The sequence below is a fragment of the Polypterus senegalus genome, chromosome 2 (assembly GCF_016835505.1).
Source record: "Polypterus senegalus isolate Bchr_013 chromosome 2, ASM1683550v1, whole genome shotgun sequence".
NCBI lineage: Eukaryota > Metazoa > Chordata > Cladistia > Polypteriformes > Polypteridae > Polypterus > Polypterus senegalus.
In genome coordinates this window covers 267,024,737-267,048,523 of record NC_053155.1, presented here as the reverse complement: position 1 = coordinate 267,048,523, position 23,787 = coordinate 267,024,737, and the positions used below count along the sequence as shown (strand labels likewise).

Below are 23,787 nucleotides of genomic sequence, written 5' to 3'. Positions count from 1 at the left end.
GAACCCGCGGCATAACAAACGCCGCGTGGCTCAGACGTGCATGTGGACTCTTACCACAGGCGAAAGGGACTAACTGGGTGGTGGTGAGTTTTGCGTCGGGCAAATGGGCAGGCAGTGTGAATGCCTAGAGAGAGAGGGTAGACGCCGGCCGGTGAAAAAGGAGTGTTGGTGGGCAGGAAAACGTCTTCCATGTTCCTGCAGGAGCATCTAAGACGACGCATGTTTGTCGCGGATGCGAATAGCTGTATGTAGCATGTAAAACAGTTTGCTATGGTGCACGCTGTCATGCGTCGTAACTGAAAAGTCGGTTTTTAAAGACTACTTACTTCATTATGCTTTAACCTCAGTTGTAAAGGACTGTTTTAAGGATCCCATGGGATACCCCTCGCAAACCGTTTCACACGCTGCATATGGCAATTCACCTCCGCGAGAAACATGCCTGTATGAACAGTTAATGTAGCTCGGAGGTGCATGACATGCACATGACATTAACCTGACCTGCACTGCATGTGGCCTCTACGACAGACGAATATAAATGACGCCATTTTTTCTGTGTCATCAAGTCCTAGTTGGTGGGTGTGGCCCTGTGAGTTGTCGTCGTATCCAATGGGCTTGGAGTTGGTGGGCGTGGCTCCTTCCTGCGTGCGCTCCATATATATATACAGTGGAGGAAATAATTATTTGACCCCTCACTGATTTTGTAAGTTTGTCCAATGACAAAGAAATGAAAAGTCTCAGAACAGTATCATTTCAATGGTAGGTTTATTTCAACAGTGGCAGATTGCACATCAAAAGGAAAATCGAAAAAATAACTTTAAATAAAAGATAGAAATTGATTTGCATTTCATTGAGGGAAATAAGTTTTCGAACCCTCTAACAAAAAAAGACTTAATACTTAGTGGAAAAACCCTTGTTTGCAAGCACAGAGGTCAAACGTTTCTTGTAATTGATGACCAAGTTTGCGCACATTTTAGGAGGAATGTTGGTCCACTCCTCTTTGCAGATCATCTCTAAATCCCTAAGGTTTCGAGGCTGTCTCTGTGCTACTCTGACCTTGAGCTCCCTCCATAGGTTTTCTATTGGATTAAGGTCCGGAGACTGACTAGGCCACTCCATGACCTTAATGTGCTTCTTCTTGAGCCACTCCTTTGTTGCCTTTGCTGTATGTTTTGGGTCATTGTCATGCTGGAACACCCATCCACGACCCATTTTCAGTTTCCTGGCAGAGGGAAGGAGATTGTCGCTCAGGATTTCACGATACATGGCTCAGTCCATTTTCCCGTTAATGCGATTAAGTTGTCCTGTGCCCTTAGCAGAAAAACACCCCCAAAGCAAAATGTTTCCACCCCCATGCTTGACGGTGGGGACGGTGATTTGGGGGTCATAGGCAGCATTTTTCTTCCTCCAAACACAGCGAGTTGAGTTAATGCCAAAGAGCTCTATTTTGGTCTCATCAGACCACAGCACCTTCTCCCAGTCACTCTCTGAATCATTCAGGTGTTCATTGGCAAACTTCAGACGGGTCTGCACATGTGCCTTCTTGAGCAGGGGGACCTTGCGAGCCCTGCAGGATTTTAATCCATTGCGTGTAATGTGTTTCCAATGGTTTTCTTGGTGACTGTGGTCCCTGCTAATTTGAGGTCATTAACTAACTCCTCCCGTGTAGTTCTAGGATTCTTTTTCACCTTTCTCAGAACCATTGACACCCCACGAGGTGAGATCTTGCGTGGAGCCCCAGAGCGAGGTTGATTGATGGTCATTTTGTGCTCCTTCCATTTTCGAACAATCGCACCAACAGTTGTCACCTTCTCTCCCAGCTTCTTGCTAATGGTTTTGTAGCCCATTCCAGCCTTGTGCAGGTCTACAATTTTGTCTCTGACATCCTTGGACAGCTCTTTGGTCTTTCCCATGTTGTAGAGTGTGGAGTCTGCTTGATTGATTGATTCTGTGGACAGGTGTCTTTTATACAGGTGACTAGTTAAGACAGGTGTCCTTAATGAGGGTGAATAATTGAGTAGAAGTGTCTAACCACTCTGTGGGAGCCAGAACTCTTAATGGTTGGTAGGGGTTCAAAAACTTATTTCCCTCAATGAAATGCAAATCAATTTCTATCTTTTATTATCTTTTATAGTTATTTTTTCGATTTTCCTTTTGATGTGCAATCTGCCACTGTTGAAATAAACCTACTATTGAAATGATACTGTTCTGAGACTTTTCATTTCTTTGTCATTGGACAAACTTACAAAATCAGTGAGGGGTCAAATAATTATTTCCTCCACTATATATATATATATATATATATATATATATATATATATATATATATATATATATATATATAGTATATATATTATTTACATGAGCAAGCATTGTGATTTATTGTGTTTACCTCCTAAATATAAAACATATGCAAGAAATGTCAGCAAAATGCATGTATATACAAATTATACTTCCTTACACAGTCTTGTGTCACTGATTACAGTGTTAGGCAATTCTATTTAAAAATAGGCCTTCTTATTTAAGATGTTATCCATTAACAACTGCAACTTGGCACAAAGACACTGTGAAGGAGATAGCCAGCTCTGGAAGAAGTGCAATACGTGGAGTGTTCCACAGAACACAGAACTGGGAAATGTAGCTGAACAGACTATGCTGCAAGTTTTCTCAAAATGCAAATGATTATGAAAGAATGTACATATTTTGCCTAGGTTTAACTTTCTAGAAGAAGCTGTTAGGTTCTTAATTTATAGGACTTCAGTTAAAACAGACCGTGTAGCACATGAAAAAATAAAACACCTTTTTGATTTCTTCCTATGTATTATTTACAGAGGCACATGTGCTGTGTCCAAATGCAAGATAGTGGAAACTTAAATGTAAAAAAATGAAATCTGGCTAACCTTTTAGTACAATTACTACTCATCTACCAATCATTACATCAATTCAGTACAACTGATTTAATATATTGATTTAAAAGTATAATTTTAATACTTGTACTTATAACTTTACATTGGAAAAGACATCCTTAATTTTACTTACAACAGAGCAACAACTTTATATTTATATTTTTATGCACAAATAAAATGATGCTGCAGTTTATTTACTTAATGAAGTTTCCCAAAAATCAAATGACACATGAGATGATTCCATTCAAAAAGTCCTTTTTTTATTTAAACAACAAAAATTAAAAGTTAATAATCAACTGTGGTTGCAAACCTAAACATTTATAAATTCCCACTAGGCAAAGAAAAAAAATTTTTTTTGCAAACCTGGTGTATGCAAAGTGTGCATAATTGTAATGAGTTAGTTACCTGGTACTGAGCCATCATTGCCAATGGATTTGTCTGACTGTTGTCAAATGTTAAGACATCACATATTCCCACACAATTCACACGTAATCTTGAAGAAAAACAAAATAGTCAATTAAACAACTAGGACAGATTAAATTTTCTGTAATACTCAGTTAAGTAGCTAGCATTTAATTATTCTCAACTTCTAAATAAATTAAAAAAATAAGAACAAATGCACTCTTTGTTTGATTAAAGATTTACTTGACAAAATAAAGTAGTAAAATCTTAATTTCTGTGTACAAAGAGACAAATTCACACATTACTTATAATGTACAGATATCACACAGCTTCATGCAGACATAAACCATACACCATATTATATTATTTACTATGTTGTACTTTTTTTTCTTAGTAATTACAGTTGTGCTTGAAAGTTTGTGAACCCTGTAGAATAATAATGTAATAGTCGGCGACGTCAAAAAGGACCCCAGGGTAACTTCTAAGCAACTGAAGGCCTCTCTCATATTGGCTAATGTTCATGTTCATGAGTCCACCATCAGGAGAACACTGAACAACAATGGTGTGCATGGCAGGGTTGCAAGGAGAAAGCCACTGCTCTCCAAAAAAACACTGCAGTTTGCTAAAGATCATGTGGACAAACCAGAAGGCTACTGGAAGAATGTTTTGTGGACGGATGACACCAAAATAACCTTTTGGTTTAAATGAAAAGCGTTATGTTTGGAGAAAGGAAAACGCTGCATTCCAGTATAAGAACCTTATCCCATCTGTGAAACATGGTGGTGGTAGTATCATAGTTTGATCCTGTTTTGCTGCATCTGGGCCAGGATGGCTTGCCTTCATTGATGGAACAATGAATTCTGAATTATATCAAAGAATTCTAAAGGACAATGTCAGGACATCTGTCCATGAACTGAATCTCAAGAGAAGGTGGGTCATGCAGCAAGACAACGACCCTAAGCACACAAGTCGTTCTACCAAAGAATGGTTAAAGAAAAATAAAGTTAATGTTTTGAAATGGCCAAGTCAAAGTCCTGACCTTAATTCAATCGAAATGTTGTGGAAGGACCTGAAGCAAGCAGATAATGTGAGGAAACCCACCAACATCCCAGAGTTGAAGCTGTTCTGTACTGAGGAATGGGCTAAAATTCCTCCAAAGCCGGTGTGCAGGAATGATCAAAAGTTACCGGAAACGTTTAGTTGCTGTTATTGCTGCAAAGGGTGGTCACACCAGATACTGAACGCAAAGGTTCACATACTTTTGCCACTCAGAAATATGTAATATTCAATCATTCAAAAAACTTTAACTTTATTTAAATTAGGAAATAATTATTTGCTTTTATCTTCTAAACTCACATTTCCCTCAGAACCTTTCACACATTTTACATTACTTCAGCTACTGCAGATTTCTTGACTTTTGCAAAACCATTTCTTTTGGGCAGATATATACAGACTGATTCTGAAAAGGGGATGAACAAAAGAAAAATAAACTCAAACTGAACAAATGTAAAAAGAGTAAAGAGGTGTAAGAGAAAAAAGTTAATATTTGCAAGGCCATTAACAGGTTCTTGATTTATGGCTCTGTGTCTCACAAGCATGAGGCAAAGGGTGTTCAGCCACTAGGTGGTAATTGAAGATCTTTCCTGATAATCGTAGAAAACACTCATGGAACATTCTCTTTTGGTCCAACCTTGCATCTACACTTCACATAATATGTTTTTAAATACTAAAAAGTGTTGTTTGCATAGCATCTATCAACATACTCAGGTTTATTTTCACTACTACAAGACTCTTCTTTAAAACTGAGATCTTTCATATACACAACAGAAATGCTACACACAATAACAGTACCTGTCAACGTAGCAAACCTGTGTGTCTATTATATAGTTATATTACTGCCAAATGTCTGCATGCAAGCACCACACATTTTGTAAGCTCACATTACATTTTGAGCACAACCGATTTGTTTTGCAAATGTGTGTAACATATTGTGAGTGTAAACAATACATTTTGCAATCTAGTGTTGGAACACTTTGAGCATGAGCAATGCATTAGACAATTGTTTTATAGTCAAGTGATCTTGGCAGTGTTCTTGGACAGCACTACTCCTAAAGTCTGTGAGGAAGCAGAAGTTATATTTTGAGCATGCATGACATGGTTTGAAAGCAAATAATAGTATATTTTGCCACAACAATCCGAGCTCAGATGCTGGGAGGCAAAAGTGGGTCTTTGATCTTACAACCACTGGAAGTAGTCATTACTTGCAAGCCAATCACAAAGCACATGTCCTTCCCTGCCTCCAAACAGGAAAGCACAAATTTATTCTCAAAGTATGGCATTGCTGTATTCAATCATATATTCTATGGCCCACCTCAAACAATGAAGTCCTGACATTGCTCCTCTGTAAATGTGCTCAGATTGTTTTCATAGTAGCATTGAACAAAAACAGTCAAAATTCATGTCACCAGAACACTATGCAAAATGTATCGTGCATGCTCAAAATGTGCTGTGGGTACATGCAAAATTCATAATGCTCATACACAGACATTTGGCTGTAATCTAATTCCATATGTTATCTACCTATCCAATGAAACCACTACTATAACGACTTCCCTCTTCCTGGGAACTCGCTTGGAGGTGACCCAATATACCTTATGGTGACCCATTAGCCCTTATCTAGCAGGTATTAACACCACCTAACCAGTACAGTGATTCCCCGCTATATCGCGGTTCAGCTATCGTGCCCCTGCTACATTGCGGATTTATTATTATTACTACTACGGGGCTCTGCCCATTGCTCGCTTCATTCACCCATCCCCGGGTTTGGTTTACCGGATAAACAATTTAAAGAGATTGTTATTTTCATGGGAATTGTTACATATGCATGAGTTTCATTTTTACTTTAAAACTTTTGTAAAAACAATATTTGTCCTTTATTTCCTGCCACGGATGTGGTTAAATCTCTTTCTTCAGGGGCTTATAACGCTGCTCGCGTTGTGAAGGGGAGGGTCTAAACACATGCTAAAGAGATGTGATCGGTTCAGCTGCTGGCCAGCTGTGTGTTCTGCATGTTGCGCTGTGTGTCAATCATTTAAAAGCCTGTACAGCAGCTGTCCTTTTGCTACTCTGCGTCTCTACCGCTAGCGTACTGAAGGAGGGGAGGATGAGAACTGAATGCACGCTAAGGAGATGTGCTCGGATCATTTGCTGGCTTGCTGCAGCTGCTGCTGGCGAGCTGCGTGTTCTGCTTGTTGTTGTTTTAAGAGCTGGGAGCACCTGAAGTGTGTCTGCCGAAAGCATTCTAACAACTGCTAGGTTTGATGTTCGTGAACTTGTTTTAAGTAGGGCGTGACGTGCAAAAGTCACCGTCTCACGGGTTTTGCTTCTTAAGGTTGTAATGTCTAGTCTCGCATGTCGCCAAAGTGTCTCTCCAAGATGATCTGGGGCCTCATGTACAATCAGTGCATATGCACAAAAAAGTTGCGTAAGAACGTTTCCACGTTCAAATCGCGATGTATAAAACCTAAACTTGGCATAAAGCCACGCAAACTGCCATGGTAGCTCATACCCTGGCGTACGCAAATTCTGTGCTCGGTTTTGCAAACTGGTGGCACCCAGCGTCAAAGCAGTGCTACTGTTCCTGTGTGGTTTTCCTTTCTTTTTCAGATCCACATCCCTGACGCAGCTTTATAAATACACTGAAATTAACTGCATATTGTTTATTAGTTTAATGCATTATATTGTAATTAACCAGTAACAATATAATGGTGCACGGAATGGTCAAACTATTCTAAATACAATAGCTGCTTTAGCGTTGTTACTTTCACTGCACCACCTTCTTCTTTCAGCCGCTCCCGTTAGGAGCCACAGCGGATCATCTTTTTCCATATTACTCTCACTGCACCACTCAAGAGTATTTATATCACTGTATCTGACTGGGGAATCAAAGATCTACAGAAGCTGAGAAAGAGAATTATCGGTATACAGCATCAAGTCTACTGAATTGCACTGTAAACTTGTACTACAGTTATAATACAGTAATCCCTCGCTATATCGCGCTTCGACTTTCGCGGCTTCACTCTATCGCGGATTTTAAATGTAAGCATATCTAAATATATATCACAGATTTTTCGCTGGTTCGCGGATTTCTGCGGACACTGTGTCTTTTAATTTATGGTACATGCTTCCTCAGTTTGTTTGCCCAGTTGATTTCATACAATGGACGCTATTGGCAGATGGCTTAGAAGCTACCCAATCAGAGCATGTATTACATATTAACTAAAACTCCTCAATGCTATAAGATATGCTTGATTATTCTTTTGACTGCTTGATTGTTTGCTTGTCTCTGCCTCTCTCTCACCCTCTCTGACATTCTCTGCCTGGACGGAGGGGGTGTGAGCAGAGGTGCTGTTTTCACAGAGGCTGTTTGCTTAAAAGATACGAACGCTCCTCTAAAAAATGCCGCTTTATTGCGGTGCTCAGCATATTTAAAAGCACAAAAGCACACGTATTGATTTTTTGATTGTTTGCTTTAATCTCGCTCTCTCTCTCTCTGACATTCTCTGCGCCTGACGGAGGAGATGTGAGCAGAGGGGCTGTTTGCACAGAGGCTGTTTGCTTAGAAGATACTGACGCTCCTCTGAAAAATGCTGCTTTAAAAGCACACGTATTGATTTTTTGATTGTTTGCTTTTCTTTGCGAGAGCTCGCGCTCTCTCTTAAATTCTCTTCTCCTGATGCAGACACTCCTTTGAAGAAAAGATATATTTGCATTCTTTTAATTGTGAGAAAGAACTGTCATCTCTGTCTTGTCATGGAGCACAGTTTAAACTTTTGACTAAAGGGTGTTATTTCATGTCTAGAGGGCTCTAATAATGTTAACAGTGTGGAATAGTTTATAAGGGCTTAAAATATAAAAAAATAACTATACAAACATATGGTTTCTACTTCGCAGATTTTCATCTATCGCGGGGGGTTCTGGAGCATAACCCCTGATCGAGGAGGGATTACTGTATTGCACAACCTGAGCCACTTTATAAAGCGCGTACTTACATATGATGACAATATTTTTAAGATGAAATGCAGCAAAATATGTTTATTATACAGATAAAACTTTAACTTCATTTAAATAATCTATATTGGAGCCAATCCCAGCCAACACAGGGTGCAAGGCAGTAAACAAAGCCCGGGCAGGGCGCCAGTCCACCGCAGTAATCTATATTGTAAATAATTAAATATGCCAGGACACGGTGCCGCAGCGCTAGGTAGGAGCTTGCGCTCCATTCACGGATTGCTCCTGCATCACACAGTATTCTTGCTTGTGCTGGCGTGACACTGGAAGGATAGATGGATAGAATAATTAAACACATACTACGAAGATATTTCAATGTTCCTTAAAAGTTTTGAAGAATCAACATTCTAAGCTTAAAAATGGCTTAACATCCATTACAGAGCTGATTGTGTGGCGATTGGGTATTTGGAGAAAGAAAAGGACAGGAATTGGGGGGTTAGTATGTTTAAAAGAGGCAGTACTGCTACAATAAAGTATTTCATCGAAGGTCGTGCATGGCGCAGCAAGCATCTTGCGTGAGACATGAACAATCACTGTACCACCATGTTCCCATGTTTAATAAAATGATTTAACTCCTATCATCACGAAAATGATATCACATATACATCTTAGTATTTTAATTATACAGAGAGCTGTAATATCATGAATGTAATGGATTATGTATCCTGTCGGAGGAAGAGAAAGCCCGGAAGCACATAGTGATTCATACACATAGAGCACATAGAAGATCAAATATAAACAAAGCATTTAACATGCTACTTTTGTTACGATGGGATTTGAGAAACTAGTAAATTAAACAATTTTAAAGTGAAGTTTATGATGTTCTACTTTAATTAAAAAACTACGTGATTAAAGTGGACATTTCAAGATTAAAGTTGACATTTCGTGCCTTTTTCCCCAACTGTGTACCTATTTTTTTTTCTCTCTGTACCCTAATAAGCTTTCATATGACACTCAGGCAGTGGGCTACAAGTCACCTTTTCACAGCGACTTTGATATCTGACAACTTTTTTTTATTTCGGGCACTGTGTGACTTTGTGAACTTAAGCTTTCGAGTTTCTCCGACACTCCATGTCACTCGATCAACTTCCTTTTGTTGATTATACCACTGTTTAAATCGACAAATAGTAAATTTTTCCTTGCCTCCACCTAGAATTCGCTGAAATTCTTATATTTTCCCCATTGTCTTTTCACAGAAGGCTGAGGTTAAGGGCTATTTATATTGATTTGCATATTCAAAGAGGCATAATTCTGAGAGGAGTTGGGGTGGGACAGCAGGCGCATACATATGCGTTACTTTTCACGCTGACCGGGATTTTTATATAGCTATGTTATAGTGTGAGTTCTATGCACGGTGTTATACATGAGGCCCCTGGAGGTTTATTTATTTATTTTTTAATTAAATAACATGTTAGACCCAAATCAGCCAAAGCCCTTCCATTTTCTGAGTGAACTGGCAGTGCTGCTTATTTTGGCATCTCACTTATTATAAGAATATTAGACATTTTTTTTTATTCTGATACACTATGAAACTATAGCAGGTCTGATGAAATTCAAAGTAACATCTCAAAACAAGAGATTTGCTATTTAGCCCTTAAAATAATTAGTGTGAACAAAGACATTGTTGTGATACAGAAGATGGATAGTCCATAGCTTTAACTAGCCACTTTTCCCTTATACCAAAGCAAATCTGCAACTGGTTATGCCTGTTTTTTGAGCCATGTAATCAATATGGTCTACTTCCTAATTCCAAAAAATGGCAAATTATTTTGGTAGTACTAGCACAGATCTTTAATCAAAGTTATGAGTGTTGTCTGGCCTCTGAATTACAGTGCTGTACTTAAGTTTCATTCCTAAAAAAACTAATTTATTTCCAGTCTAAACTGCTAAACTTACATCCTTCTTAGAACACTGGAAACTCTGTTTCTTCATTTCAGGGGTCAGTACACCGTAATTCCTTATATGTGTTTAATTCATCATGTAGAAAGTATTTAACTCATACATAACTAATGCCTATAGCATCTACTATCTTTTACACCACTAATCTTCTAACTTCAATTATGATAGAACTATTTTTTGTTGCTGATGTAAGGTATCTTTGAGAGACATCCTATCGTCTTGATATAGCCCATCTCTTGACTTGCACATAAATGTGGGTGGTTACATATTAGCTAGGCACGAATGAGATCCTGAGACTGTAATGTACTCAAGTTTTAGAAATTGAAAGATAGCATGATGCTTGGTTTTACTGTTTTTGCAATCCATGTTGACTTGCATAACAAGAAACGTACACTGTAAACTACAAACACTAAGAAGCTGTAATTCACATTTTACCACAAAGGAGCTAATCCCTGGACATTAATAACATTTGGAACACATATCGCATTTGATTTTTCCCTGACTCCTCTTACCTCTTTCTCTTTATATTTGCATTACTGGTAATAATTTTAGCTAGGCTTTTTTGAAATATCGATTTTTTCTTTTAAATCTTGCTCTCATGATTTTTTTTCTTCAGTAATTCTTCCCACACACGTCCAATCATACAACCTCATAGTAGCTGTAGAACAAAAGGGGCACTGCCAATTCTGATAAGCTATGGCAACACACCTACCATGTAATGGCAGTAGATGTGACTGAACTCTTTGTACTAGGACAAGTCTGTGCTTCATCAGATAACAAATGTGTAAATCACAACTCACCTGACATCTTTGCAAAAGCCCCTCTTCAGATTTCTTTAGTTAGAAGGTATGAATTAGTCACAAGGACAAACTGATGGACAAAATAATGCACCTATGAGCAGGCCCTGGTTTTGTAAGTGGAAGTGACTTTCAATCCAATCACAAAAATTTACAATTACTTCTTAAAAACTAGTTGCAACCAAACTCCAAAACACTCTCACTGAACTATCTCGAGACTCTCCATGGGTTTTGCCCAGAGGGGACTGGGCAGTCTAATGGTCTGGAATCCCTACAGATTTATTTTTTTCTCCAGCCATCTGGAGTTGTTTTTTTGGACCTTACTCTTATTCTATGTTAATTAAATTTTATTTTCTTATTGTGTCTTTTATTTTTCTATTCTTTATTATGTAAAGCACTTTGAGCTACTGTTTGTATGAAAATGTGCTATATAAATGTTGTTGTTGTCACTCTCCCCAAATGGAAACTGTGCTCTCACTCTGCAAAATGACCTTCTAAAAACTGCCCTCCGAAATTAAAAAGCTGATGAGCTGTGTTCTGTCTCTCTCTCTCTCTTTGGGGAGCTGAATGCTATCAGTCTCTTATCTTAGTAAACCAAAATGATGAGAACCAGTCTGGCAAGCCAAATAACTCTGGTAGCAGTTTAAGAAGACAAAGAAGCAGTCATTCATTTGTAGGGTCTGGTTAAAAGATTCTGGGACTGTTTGGGAATTTCTGGGATTCCCAATGGGCTGTGTACAGATGTAGTTAGTCACATATTTTATTTGCCAGTGTTATTCACGGTCATATAATCATTCATAGGAAAAGTAGTTTTATTTACTGAGAACAGCACAGCTTACACATCTGCATCCTTAAGTTAGTAGTGTTCAGCATAGTAGTAATTAATATATAAGACACTCAGGCTAATGGGAATTTTTTTTTTTTTTTTACATTTATACTAATACTTGCAGCAGGGTTTTACAAGTTCTTACTGAACCCCTTAATAATCAAAAAGAGAACTTCAGCATCTAAACTCTTGTGTCAAAAAGAGTACTTCTTTTTCCTATGAAGCTGCAGCTGAAACAGCCAACAACCTCTCTTAGAAAAGCACAAAACACCACAAAGGAGCAGAGTGCAAAAAAGAAAGAGTGTACTTAAGTGTAAGAACCACCCTCTACTTCAACCTGAAGCAGCAACAAAATCAAAAACACCACATAACAAAGGACATCATCTTTAAAGACTTGGTATTGCAAAACTATTTATGTGCCAAAATATACTGTACATACACTGCATCCGGAAAGTATTCACAGCGCATCACTTTTTCCGCTTTTTTGTTATGTTACAGCCTTATTGCAAAATGGATTAAATTCATTTTTTCCTCAGAATTCTACACACAACACCTCATAATGACAACGTGAAAAAAGTTTACTTGAAATTTTTGCAAATTTATTAAAAATAAAAAAATTGAGAAAGCACATGTACATACATATTCACAGCCTTTGCCATGAAGCTCAAAATTGAGCTCAGGTGCATCCTGTTTCCCCGATCATCCTTGAAATGTTTCTGCAGCTTAATTGGAATCCACCTGTGGCAAATTCAGTTGATTGGACATGATTTGGAAAGGCACACGCCTGTCTATATAAGGTCCCACAGTTGAAGGTTCCATGTCAGAGCACAAACCAAGCATGAAGTCAAAGGAATTGTCTGTAGACCTCCGAAACAGGATTGTCTTGAGGCACAAATCTGGGGAAGGTTACAGAAAAATTTCTGCTGCTTTGAAGATCCCAATGAGTACAGTGGCCTCCATCATCCGTAAGTGGAAGAAGCTCAAAACCACCAGGATTCTTCCTAGAGCTGGCCGGCCACCTAAACTGAGCGATCGGGGGAGAAGGGTCACTCTGTCAGAGCTCCAGAGGTCCTCTGTGGAGAGAGGAGAACCTTCCAGAAGGACAACCATCTCTGCAGCAATTCACCAATCAGGCCTGTATAGTAAAGTGGCCAGACAGAAGCCACTCCTTAGTAAAAGGCACATGGCAGCCCACCTGGAGTTTGTCTCTTCAGACCAGAGAATTTTGTTTCTCATGGTCTGATAGTCCATAAGGTGCCTTTTGGCAAAGATTGAACTTTTTGGTGTGAATGCCAGGCATCACTTTTGGAGGAAACCAGGCACCACTCATCACCAGGCCAATACCATCCCTACAGTGAAGCATGGTGGTGGCAGCATCATGCTGTGGGGATGTTTTTCAGCTGCAGGAACTGGGAGACTAGTCAGGATAAAGGGAAAGATGACTGTAGCAATGTACAGAGACATCCTGGATGAAATCCTGCTCCAGAGCGCTCTTGACCTCAGACTGAGGTGATAGTTCATCCTTCAGCAGGGCAACAACCCTAAGCACACAGACAAGATATCAAAGAATTGGCTTCAAGACAACTCTGTGAATGTCCTTGAGTGGCCCAGCCAGAGCCCAGACTTGAATCCGATTGAACATCTCTGGAGAGATCTTAAAATGGCTGAGCACCAACGCTTCCCATCCAACCTGATGGAGCTTGAGAGGTGCTGCAAAGAGGAATGGGCGAAACTGGCCAAGGATAGGTGTGCCAAGCTTGTGGCATCATATTCAAAAGGACTTGAGGCTATAATTGCTGCCAAAGGTGCATCGACAAAGTATTGAGCAAAGGCTGTGAATACTTATGTACATGTGATTTCTCAGTTTTTTTATTTTAATAAATTTGCAAAAACCTCAAGTAAACTTTTTTCACGTTGTCATTATGGGGTGTTGTGTGTAGAATTCTAAGGAAAAAAATGAATTTAATCCATTTTGGAATAAGGCTGTAACAACAAAATGTGGAAAAAGTGATGTGCTGTGAATACTTTCCGGATGCACTGTAGATCTATATATCAATATACTCTATCAACATATATGCAGTTATCTTTCTATAATACAATTTACTGATAAACAAGAATTAGTCCATTTCTTAAAAAGAGTGGGCTTCAGTGACACTGATAGAAGTCTAATGGCTGAAGACCCACCTACTACAACAGAGAAAGGGAAGATAAATACAGAAGGAAACTTACCGGATTATTTAACTTATCTTGCCGAAGGAAGAACAGATAATTAACCATGTTAAAACTTGCCTCACTTCCTACAAAATTCTACCATATGTAATTATTAGAGAGAAAAAAAACTGACAAAGACAGTTTGAATGGTGATTTTAAATTGTTCCAGAAGGGTAATGGTGAATGCATGACTGAATGTCCTTGGTGAAAGATCTCATCCTGGGTTAGGTTTTTTTCTCCTATCCATTTGGTTCTTCTCTGCTCTGAACAGTCTGGTTTCCCTCTCAATCTTCAAAGCAGTGTTTCTTATGTTAACTGTTGACTCTAAACTGGTCACATTGTAAGTGAATGCCAGTTTGAGTGTGACCTTTGATCAAATGGAGTAACTTCCATAACTAGGTCCTGCCTTACACCCAACGCTGCTGCGATATGTTGAAGTATTACAAATCAGTGTAATGAGAAATTAAACTTTAGAAAGTAGATTAATGTTAAGAATGAACTGAAATTTTAACAAATGAACTTACAGCAATTATTTTCCTAAAAGTCACCAAAGCATTGATTGTTGGTTACATGTTCTTATTAAAGGCATCAAAAAAGGTCTGAAATAATCTGTCTCAATTTCAGCTATTACATAAACAAAACCTAAAATTTTAAAATTAAGGTGTGAACTTTTGATATGTATATTAATATCTCAGATGTGTAACTGTTCCAACGGAAATAATCACATTTTAATAGCCATTTTTAGGTTTTTCCAAGATTACAGTTTCTCTCAAAAAATCTTCCTCTGCTACTGAAAACATGGCTGTTGAGACTGCAAGCTGCTCCTCCTGACATTTTGTTTGCTCCCATTCATGAAAGAATTTAATTGTACATCTGAATTTATTTAAACCATATGTGAATATTAAATAGTTTAATCTCATTTATAGTTGATAGTCCTAGTACAAATATATCCATCCATCCATCCATTTTCTAACCCGCTGAATCCGAATACAGGGTCACGGGGGTCTGCTGGAGCCAATCCCAGCCAACACAGGGCACAAGGCAGGAACCAATCCTGGGCAGGATGCCAACCCACCGCAGGACACACACAAAGACACCCACACACCAAGCACACACTAGGATATAAAAACTCATATTACAAGGACTCACTCAAAGTTAAATTTAGATGACGTAGCCATATATGTTAGGCATCAAGACTCAGTATTCAGTGTCTTTAAATCAATTTCAACACTTAAAAAAAGATTTAAATGGAATTATGTCAATGTTTTTTTCTTATTAGGTGTAAGAGTTTGATATATTTCTGCTATGTTGCAGAGTATCACAAAAAATCACATTGCAGAATTTGTATATGTATTTTTTTAACAATTTGTAGCAATGCCCACAAATGGGTATTCCTACTATTTGAAGGTTTCCTTTGCCACTGGTATATCTATCTACACTAGCACTGTCACGTTCTTGATAGACATCTAGTATCTACTGTCCATGGCTCTTTGTAGTTTCTTCCACTACTGAGTCTTCCATGGCAGACTCCAGGTTGAAGAAAAAAAATGACAAATGCTTAGATTTTACTGACATTTCAAACCTGTATTTAATGACACATTCATTTCAATTATTAGAGGTGAAGCAGAAAGTAAGAAAGTTATAGCCACATGAAAAATGCAATTTGCGTCACTTGTTCAACTAATATTTTGCATGGATTGACCAATGCATGAAACGTCAACACCACAAACTTAATGGCACACCTGAAGACATGATACTTAATCAAATCAAAACAGGAGAATCCTATGCTACTACTCATCCACCCAAAACTGCAGTTGGTCTGCTGGTCGATCAAACCCTTGAAAAAAGGGGTAGGGGGAGAAGAAGAAAAAAATTAAACAATTACTGCTACGGTGATGAAACTGATTTCTGTAGATCAGGGGTGCCCACACTTTTTCGGTTTGCAAGCTACTTTTAAAATGACCAGGTTGAAATGATCTACCTACGTTAAAAATGCTATATACACACATACATATATACACATACATATACATATACATATATACAAATACATATATACATATATATATACATATACATATATATATATATACACATATACATATACATATATATATACATATACATATATATACACACATACATACATATATATACATATATATACATACATACATATATATATACATATATATATATACATACATATATATATACATATATATATACATATATATATATATATATATATATATATATATATATATATATATATACACATATACATATATATATACATATACATATACATATATACATATACATATATTTATACATATATATATATACATATATATACATATACACATATATACAAACCGGATTCCAAACAAGTTGGGACACTATACAAATCGTGAATAAAAACTGAATGCAATGATGTGGAGGTGCAAACTTCTAATATTTTATTCAGAATAGAACATAAATCACGGAACAAAAGTTTAAACTGAGAAAATGTATCATTTTAAGGGAAAAATATGTTGATTCAGAATTTCATGGTGTCAACAAATCCCAAAAAAGTTGGGACAAGGCCATTTTCACCACTGTGTGGCATCTCCCCTTCTTCTTACAACAGAACAGCGTCTGGGGACCGAGGAGACCAGTTTCTCAAGTTTAGAAATAGGAATGCTCTCCCATTCTTGTCTAATACAGGCCTCTAACTGTTCAATCGTCTTGGGCCTTCTTTGTCGCACCTTCCTCTTTATGATGCCAAATGTTCTCTATAGGTGAAAGATCTGGACTGCAGACTGGCCATTTCAGTACCGGATCCTTCTCCCACGCAGCCATGATGTTGTGATTGATGCAGAATGTGGTCTGGCATTATCTTGTTGAAAAATGCAGGGTCTTCCCTGAAAGAGATGACGTCTGGATGGGAGCATATGTTGTTCTAGAACCTGAATATATTTTTCTGCATTGATGGTGCCTTTCCAGACATGCAACCCCATACCATCAGAGATGCAGGCTTCTGAACTGAGCGTTGATAACAACTTGGGTTGTCCTTGTCCTCTTTGGTCCGGATGACATGGCGTCCCAGATTTCCAAAAAGAACTTTGAATCGTGACTCGTCTGACCACAGAACAGTCTTCCATTTTGCCACACTCCATTTTAAATGATCCCTGGCCCAGTGAAACGCCTGAGCTTGTGGATCTTGCTTAGAAATGGCTTCTTCTTTGCACTGTAGAGTTTCAGCTGGCAACGGCGGATGGCACGGTGGATTGTGTTCACTGACAATGGTTTCTGGAAGTATTCCTGAGCCCATTCTGTGATTTCCTTTACAGTAGCATTCCTGTTTGTGGTGCAGTGTCGTTTAAGGGCCCGGAGATCACGGGCATCCAGTATGGTTTTACGGCCTTGACCCTTACGCACAGAGATTGTTCCAGATTCTCTGAATCTTCGGATGATGTTATGCACAGTTGATGATGATAGATGCAAAGTCTTTGCAATTTTTCGCTGGGTAACACCTTTCTGATATTGCTCCACTATCTTTCTGCTCAACATTGTGGGAATTGGTGATCCTCTACCCATCTTGGCTTCTGAGAGACACTGCCACTCTGAGAAGCTCTTTTTATACCCAATCATGTTGCCAATTGACCTAATTAGTGTTAATTGGTCTTCCAGCTCTTCGTTATGCTCAAATTTACTTTTTCCAGCCTCTTATTGCTACTTGTCCCAACTTTTTGGGATTTGTTGACACCGTGAAATTTTGAATCAACATATTTTTCCTTTAAAATGATACATTTACTCGGATTAAACGTTTGATCTGTCATCTACGTTCTATTACAAATAAAATATTGACATTTGCCATCTCCACATCATTGCATTCAGTTTTTATTCACAATTTGTTTAGTGTCCCAACTTTTTTGGAATCCGGTTTGTATATACACACATATATATTACATACATACATACATACATACATACATACATACATACATACATACATACATACATACATATACATATACACATATACATTTATACAAACATATACATATACACATATACACACATATACATTTATACAAACCGGATTCCAAAAAAGTTTTGTATAGTGTCCCAACTTTTTTGGAATCCGGTTTGTATATACATATATACATATATATATATACACATATATATATATACATATATACATATATATATATATATATATATACATATATATATATACACATATATACATATATATATATATACATATATATATATATATATATATATACATATATATATACATATACATATATACATATATACATATACACACATATACATTTATACAAACCGGATTCCAAAAAAGTTTTGTATAGTGTCCCAACTTTTTTGGAATCCGGTTTGTACATATACACACGTGGACAAAATTGTTGGTACCCTTCAGTCAATGAAAGAAACTCAAAATGGTCACAGAAATAACTTTAATCTGACAAAAGTAATAATAAATAAAAATTCTATGATATTTAACTAATAAAAGTCAGACATTGCTTTTCAACCATGAATTATTTTCTTCAACAGAATTATTTAAAAAATAAACTCATGAAACAGGCCTGGACAAAAATGATGGTACCCCTAGAAAAGACTGAAAATAATGTGACCAAAGGGACATGTTAATCCAAGGTGTGTCCACTAATTAGCATCACAGGTGTCTACAATCTTGTAATCAGTCAGTGGACCTATATATAGGGCTCCAGGTAGTCACTGTGTTGTTTGGTGACATGGTTTGTACCACACTCAACATGGACCAGAGGAAGCGAAGGAAAGAGTTGTCTCAGGAGATTAGAAAGAAAATTATAGACAAGCATGTCAAAGGTAACGGCTATAAGACCATCTCAAGCAGCTTGATGTTCCTGTGACTACAGTTGCACATATTATTCAGAAATTTAAGATCCATGGGACTGTAGCCAACCTCCCTGGACGTGGCCACAGGAGGAAAATTGATGACAAATCAAAGAGACGGATAATACGAATGGTAACAAAAGAGCCCAGAAAAACTTCTAAAGAGATCCAAGGTGAACTTCAAGCTCAAGGAACATCAGTGTCAGATCGCACCATCCATCGTTGTTTGAGCCAAAGTGGACTTCATGGGAGACGACCAAGGAGGACACCATTGTTGAAAACAAATCATAAAAAAGCCAGACTGGAATTTGCCAAACTACATGTGGACAAGCCACAAAGATTCTGGGAGAATGTCCTATGGACAGATGAGACAAAATTGAACTTTTTGCCAAGGCACATCAGCTCTATGTTCACAGACGGAAAAATGAAGCATATCAAGAAAAGAACACTGTCCCTTCTGTGAAACATGGAGGAGGCTCTGTTATGTTCTGGGGCTGCTTTGCTGCATCTGGCACAGGGTGTCTTGAATCTGTGCAGGGTACAATGAAATCTCAAGACTATCAAGGGATTCTAGAGAGAAATGTGCTGGCCAGTGTCAGAAAGCTTGGTCTCAGTCGCAGGTCATGGGTCTTGCAACAGGACAATGACCCAAAACACACAGCTAAAACACCCAAGAATGGCTAAGAGGAAAACATTGGACTATTCTAAAGTGGCCTTCTATGAGCCCTGACCTCAATCCTATTGAGCATCTTTGGAAAGAGCTGAAACATGCTGTCTGGAAAAGGCACCCTTCAAACCTGAGACAACTGGAGCAGTTTGCTCATGAGGAGTGGGCCAAAATACCTGCTGAGAAGTGCAGAAGTCTCATTGACAGTTACAGGAATCGTTTGATTGCAGTGATTGCCTCAAAAGGTTGTGCAACAAAATATTAAGTTAGGGGTACCATCATTTTGTCCAGGCCTGTTTCATGAGTTTATTTTTTAAATAATTCTGTTGAAGCATGGTTGAAAATCAATGTCTGACTTTCATTGGTTAAATTTCATAGAATTTTTATTTATTATTACTTTTGTCAGATTAAAGTTATTTCTGTGACCATTGTGAGTTTTTCTTTCATTGACTGAAGGGTACCAACAATTTTGTCCACGTGTGTACATACATATACATATATACATATACACATACATATACATATATATACATATACATATATATATATATACATAAATATACATATATACATAAATATAATATATAATATAATAAATATGTACATATATATACTAACCTAAAGGATTATTAGGAATACCATACTTTCGCCTTCAGAACTGCCTTAATTCTATGTGGCATTGATTCAACAAGGTGCTGAAAGCATTCTTTAGAAATGTTGGCCCATATTGATAGGATAGCATCTTGCAGTTGATGGAGATTTGTGGGATGCACATCCAGGGCACGAAGCTCCCGTTCCACCACATCACAAAGATGCTCTATTGGGTTGAAATCTGGTGACTGTGGGGGCCATTTTAGTACAGTGAACTCATCGTCATGTTCAAGAAACCAATTTGAAATGATTCGAGCTTTGTGACATGGTGCATTATCCTGCTGGAAGTAGCCATCAGAGGATGGGTACATGGTGGTCATGAAGGGATAGACATGGTCAGAAACAATGGTCAGGTAGCCCGTGGCATTTAAACGATGCCCAATTGGCACTAACGGGCCTAAAGTGTGCCAAGAAAACATCCCCCACACCATTACACCACCACCACCAGCCTGCACAGTGGTAACAAAGCATGATGGATCCATGTTCTCATTCCGTTTACGCCAAATTCTGATTCTACCATTTGAATGTCTCAACAGAAATCGAGACTCATCAAACCAGGCAACATTTTTCCAGTCTTCAACTATCCAATTTTGGTGAGCTTGTGCAAACTGTAGCCTCTTTTTCCTATTTGTAGTGGAGATGAGTGGTACCCAGTGGGGTCTTCTGCTGTTGTTGCCCATCCGCCTCAAGGTTGTGCGTGTTGTGGCTTCACAAATGCTTTGCTGCATACCTCGGTTGTAATGAGTGGTTATTTCAGTCAAAGTTGCTCTTCTATCAGCTTGAATCAGTCGGCCCATTCTCCTCTGACCTCTAGCATCAACAAGGCATTTTCGCCCACAGGACTGCCGCATACTGGATGTTTTTCCCTTTTCACACCATTCTTTATAAACCCTAGAAATGGTTGTGCGTGAAAATCCCAGTAAATACTCAGACCGGCCCGTCTGGCACCAACAACCATGCCACGCTCAAAATTGCTTAAATCACCTTTCCCATTCTGACATTCAGTTTGGAGTTCAGGAGATTGTCTTGACCAGGAAAACACCCCTAAATGCATTGAAGCAACTACCATGTGATTGGTTGATTAGATAATTGCATTAATGAGAAATTGAACAGGTGTTCCTAATAATCCTTTAGGTGAGTGTATATATATATATATATATATATATATATATATATATATATATATATATATAGTGGAACCTCAGTTTACGAGTAACTTGGTTTACGTGTTTTGCAAGATGAGCAAAACTTAAGAAATTTTGACTTGATAAACGAGCAATGTCTTGCAATACGAGTAGTATCGATACACTTTGTCTGCTGAGCGTCATGTGATCACAACTGAGCTGATTGTTCTCTCTCTCTCTCATCTCGCATGCTCGCCCAGCACGTCTCTCTCTCTCTTCGCCTTATCTCGCACGCTCTCTCTCTCTCCTTATCTTGCTCGCCCAGCGCGTCTCTCTCTTTCTCTGGGAATTGTCTCCTATTCTCCGCCTGAGTCTGTGTGTTTACTACAGCATTGTGACTGTGCGTGTGTGCATTGTGAAGTGCGAGTCCCCATCTTGCTCCCCAAAACACGAAGCTGAGTCTCAGTACTTTAACACCAGCTTTATTCATCTTGAAAACAGCAACAGCGCTGTTATTTATTGTAGCGGGATCTTTATAATGTTCCTTGTATGACCCATTGATGACAGGCGCTTATAGCATGTCTACGATCTTTTTGGATGTGCTTATACGGCGAACTGCTACAGCGCTGGGAGACTGTGATTGCTTTGGGACGCTCTTCCGCGTGTCGTCCCGTTGGGTGGAATCCCACATGAGTTTAGAAACTCACCCCAGCCATGATTCTTTTTAAAGGTAAAGTGCAGGTTAATTTGTATTATGTATTTTACTTTATATTTTGTATTAATCATTTTTATATGAATAGTTTTGGGTTGTGGAACGAATCATCTGAGTTTCCATTATTTCTTATGGGGAAATTCGGTTTGATATACGAGTGCTTTGGATTGCGAGCACATTTCCAGAACGAATTATGCTCGCAAACCGAGGGTGTATGTATGTATGTATGTATATATATATATATATATATATATATATATATATATATATATATATATATATACACACACTGAGTATACTCTATACATAATATATATGTTGTTGTACCTTGCATAACTGAACAACTTTTATGACACAATAACAATTCAATACATTTATGATAACTACAGTATTTGGATTTAATAATCTTCATGTGGGAAAAGGCGGACTCGCAGCAATAAGTATAGCCGAATAATGCAGTCAAGGAGCTTTTGAATTCAGCCGAGTGAAAAATTACGGCAGTCCAATTAACTGTGATTTTAGTTCCCTTTTCTTTCTCAGATCGTTTTTCGGAAGGAAGTCAGTTTCGTAGTTTTTATGAACAGTTCGAAAGTGCCTTTCCACATTTTTCTTCTTTGGAACAGCAATGATAGATTGACAGATCAGACAAACACACTTCGACTCTGACATTGTGAGAAAAAAAATCCTCTTCTAATTCCACATCCAGCCCATACCCTCCCCAAACAATTTTTTTAAAATCCCTTCTTTAGTCGATATAAATTGGAAGGCTAACTACATCAGTCGGAGTTTTGCAGTAGCTTGCACATTTGATCGTGCGAGCAGGATGACCACTGTGTTAGAAGAAAGGAGATCTCAGACTGGCCGCCCTGTATGTCAATGAAGAGGCAAATGCCATAGGAAGGATATATGATAGGCTAATGTTTAAAGAAAATTTTTTTTGAATGCAACGTGATCGACCTGCACTACCTTTGCAATCTACCGGTTGACCACGATTGACGCATTGGGCACCCCTGCTCTACATGATCACCCACTTTCTTTTGTAAAGCATATGGGGTTTACACAGATAACTGGGAAGCTTAAGCCGACATACACAATACCACTATGTCACCTCTCTGATGTAGCACTTCTACAGTTATTAATAATACGGAGCAATAAGTCCTTGCTGACAATATTACAGACTAAAGCTTTACCACTGATATTTCGATGCTCAGCAGATCAGCCATTTTGCATTACAGTGGAAATTTTGCATACTTACGACTTCTCTAAATCTCACACAGGTTCTGCAATCCCCAAGACATTCAAAACAATGCTTGAAGCATGGATGGTAGCTGGAAAATGTTCATGTATTACTCTGTGCCAGCAAACTTAACATTGCAAAGGCTATGGAGGAATGTACAGCAGGATCCCAAGTTTGCCATGAATGACCAACTCTTTGCAGCTTGCTGTGAATGTCCTAGCACAGCATTTTAATTATAATTGTGATCAGAAGAAACAGAGATGGTTGTATTATTTTGAATTTGCCAATCCTTGTCTGAAAATCATACAAATGGAACCTGGCATTCAGCCAAAAATGCTTTCAATAAGATGGTGGTATTTTTCTGTTTCAATTTTTTCTGCTTAGGTGGGAGGTTGCAC

At 38.2% G+C, this 23,787-nt stretch overlaps 1 protein-coding gene across 2 annotated transcripts in view; it reads right to left on the bottom strand.

Moving 5' to 3' along the window:
• The window catches only part of pan3 (poly(A) specific ribonuclease subunit PAN3), a 214,232-nt gene that overhangs the window by 61,737 nt on the left and 128,708 nt on the right, over window positions 1-23,787 (bottom strand). For both annotated transcript variants that reach the window (XM_039745503.1, XM_039745505.1), the window contains exon 13: window positions 3,309-3,396. In XM_039745503.1, the coding sequence (XP_039601437.1) occupies window positions 3,309-3,396 (88 nt within the window). The remainder of the gene's footprint in view (window positions 1-3,308; window positions 3,397-23,787) is intronic.